Raw genomic sequence first — 3131 nt, forward strand, 5'->3', positions numbered from 1 at the left:
TCAGCAGGAGTACAAAAGTGCCGAGGGGGCACAAAGGCTTAGGAAGTTTTGTTTGAAGGAGATGAGTCATTTTCCACTTGAAAGGGAATGTTCTTTCCAGGATATGCTTCTCAGCCTTTCTAGTGAAGCTGCATCAGCCTGGCATCTGGAATGTCAGGAGAAATGCTGCATCAACACTGGAATTTTAGAAGTATTTCTAGGGAAAGTTTTCAAGAACTAAATTTTCATCTTCCAGTCATAGTAGAGAAAGGGTTTTAAGTAGCAGGAAAGATATTAACTCAAAGCAAGTATGTGTTAAGGGGAAGCAAGGAGCTCTGAGAGTTGGCAGTACCACAGCTGGTGATCCCTGCTCTAAGCAAACAGCCTTGTCAGTGTCCTGCATCTCAGGGGCCAAACCCAAAAAGCTCAGCCCTTCCCCCAGTAAAATCCTTCTCTTAAAAGCTTATACAGTGTTTTATGGATTAAAGGCCTTTCACTAGAGACCCTGCAGTCACCTCTCCTTGGGAGCAGATATCATTACTTCCTCAGTCCACTGGAAACGTTATTTTCTGGGAATTTTTTTTTTTTTTTTTTGTATCAGTTCTTCTGAACACCAGCAGCAGGCTGGCATTTCTCCCTTCTCAAGAAGAGTCGAGCTGGGCTCTTCTGTGATCATTCAGGTAAAGGCTCCAGCCTCGATTTCTTCCAAAAATGTTCTTATTCTGCCCTCACATGCACTGGCTCAGCTCTCCTGGACTCATCCAGGCACTTAGAACTGACACTTGCAGCCAGACTGGAGCAAAGAATTGTGTGAAGCTACTAAGAAACAGCGTGTTGGTGGTGTGCTCTAGGAGTAACATTTTGTCCAGTTATTATGGCTCTTTGATACATTCTGGCAGAAGGCTCCTTTAGCTGGGTGGTTGCTATTTTATTTCAGTCACTTTTGTTTCTAGTTAGCTGAGAGTTATTATTCAGGCTTCGGTTGCTTTGATAGTGTGGCATTTCTCAGTTTAGTGCTGCTCTTCCCTTTTGGGAAAATGAAATGCACCTCTAAGCTCACAGATGCCAAACACCCCATGTGCTGTGACATGGTGCATGTCAATACTGTCCCAGCAGCAGTGCTGGGGCTGTGCTGGGCCTTGCTGTCCCTGCAGAACTGCTGCTTGAAACAGGATTCTGGTTTCAATCAGGAAAAGTTTTACTTTTGTTTATAGTTAAAAGTTTTAAAAACCTCCTCCCCCTTTTCTATCTTACATTTTAGGTAAATTTTGATTCCTAATCCACTGGATGTAACACAATTCTCTCCCTACCTCTTTAGCATTAACACCAGTGTTCCCCCCTCTGGCTCCAGGTGGCCAGACATTTACATAGGCCTGAGCACCATGGGCAGGAACATGTCTGTCAGCAGCATCCGGAGTGCCATCGACAGCGCTATCCTGGAGCTCACGGCCAAGGCACCGCAGGGCAGGACAGTGACAATTGAGCTGATGGTGCACCCGGGGTACCCCAGTGTCCCACCCGTCGGCGGCTGTGGGGAAGGACCAGATGATTTCTCACAGTCCTGGGAACGCCTCCATGAACTCCAGACATTAATTAAGCCAGAGCTGCAGAGCCATTACAAAAGCAGGAACATTCAGCTGTGTTCATTCAAAGATCTTTAAATAAATGAGCAGACATCCATCCATCCATCCATCCATCCATCCAATCCACTGAAAACAGGCAGTTGCTAATGTCCAGATCACTGTTAACCAGTGTCACAGCCCTGGTACAGCTCACAGGAGCTGTGAACAGCCTGGGAATGGACACCACCACCCTGTGAGCAGCTCCAGGTAGTGGCCCAGAGCCCCAGCTGCCAATTTTAAGGCCATGTCGTCAGCTCTAAATGTGCCAAACTCCTTCTGTGACACCCCCATCACACCGCCCCAGTGGAGCACACGCTCCCAGGGCTCAGCTCCTGCCAGCAAAGGAGCAGCACGGAGACACTTGGCTGTGAGACACTGCAGCACAGCACCCTGAAGGGTCTGATCATTTCTCCTTTCAGACCTAATGGCAAAGCAAGAAACGTGCTGGGGAGTGGGTGCTGCTTTGGAGCAGTTACTCATTTTAGGTCACCCACAGGGGCCTGGACACCCTCAGCATTTGGTTTTCTGAAAGCAGCCAGTCCCTGCCCCCCAACTCATACCTGCTCACCGATGGTGAGGGGTGCAGGGACATGTCACCCTCAGAGCCCTCCTCTGGTTGGAGCAGTCGGGTCACACGGGGCCCAGTGGGGTCTGCAGCCACCTCCCAGGAGCCGCCTCAGCTGGCAGGAATTGTGTCTCTGCCTGGTTACGTTGCCTCTTGGCATTAAGCCCCCCTAGGAAAGTAACATCAGTCACAGCCCTGTTGGAGAGACTTTTCTGGATGACTTTGCAGGAGCAGCAACTGTTGACCCATCTGCTATTTCAGTAACTGCTGTGTATGAGAGCAGCAGCAACTGGTCCTGAACCACCCACTGCCCCTCAGGACAAGCACGAGCTCTGCCAGCCATAAGCATGGCTGCGAGGGGAGACGGTCCCTGTATTCGTCCCTTTTATTCCCATCACCGGAGCATTCGAACTCCAACAAGCCCCAGTAATGCTGATACATTCTTAAATACAGCCCTGTAATTCCTGTAGGACTTTCACAGGAGAAGAATTATTTTACATTGTTTGTACTCATTCTCTGCACGAGTGATCTATTTAATATAATCAGTTTTGTTAACCATGTTTTTTAATATTAAAATGTCAGTATGATCATCCTTTTAAATGAAAAATAAACTCAGGCCTTTTCTATTGCAAAGCTTCAGGAGGCTTTTGGGTTTGGTTTCATCTGGTGAGTGAACTGAACCCACTCACCTGTCTGCTCCCACACTGCTGGAAAGGCCTCCCTTTCTATCATTAATAGGAACTGTCTGACCTTTCCTATAACGTCTGAGGAAGTTTTTGTCCTGTACAAATAGGAAAAACATCAAGGATGATGTAGAAAATTTTTCCCGATTCTTTCCTATATTATAGAAAATGACAGATGTCTGAGCCGGGGCCGAGTCAGAGCAGGGCAAGGCGTTACCCCTGGGGATGCCTCGGCCCCAGAGCCGCTGCCGGCGCTGCTGCCGGGGGGGCCCCGGGCCGAAC

General features: G+C 48.5%; 1 protein-coding gene across 4 annotated transcripts in view; it reads left to right on the forward strand.

The window, feature by feature from the left end:
* The window catches only part of YDJC (YdjC homolog (bacterial)), a 31747-nt gene that overhangs the window by 10568 nt on the left and 18048 nt on the right, over window positions 1-3131 (forward strand). The window contains exons 6-7 of one of the 4 annotated variants that reach the window (XM_017734973.1): window positions 581-659; window positions 1331-1557. The exons of 1 other annotated variant lie outside the window; for it this stretch is intronic. In XM_017734973.1, coding sequence (XP_017590462.1) covers window positions 581-659; window positions 1331-1462 — 211 coding nt within the window. In that variant the 3' untranslated portion in view covers window positions 1463-1557. Of the gene's footprint in view, window positions 1-580; window positions 660-1297; window positions 2806-3131 lie in introns of those variants that run through there. 2 more of the 4 variants (XM_017734972.1, XM_008634111.2) reach the window with 2 other exon arrangements.

Source organism: Corvus brachyrhynchos, unplaced genomic scaffold (assembly GCF_000691975.1).
Source record: "Corvus brachyrhynchos isolate BGI_N302 unplaced genomic scaffold, ASM69197v1 scaffold114, whole genome shotgun sequence".
NCBI lineage: Eukaryota > Metazoa > Chordata > Aves > Passeriformes > Corvidae > Corvus > Corvus brachyrhynchos.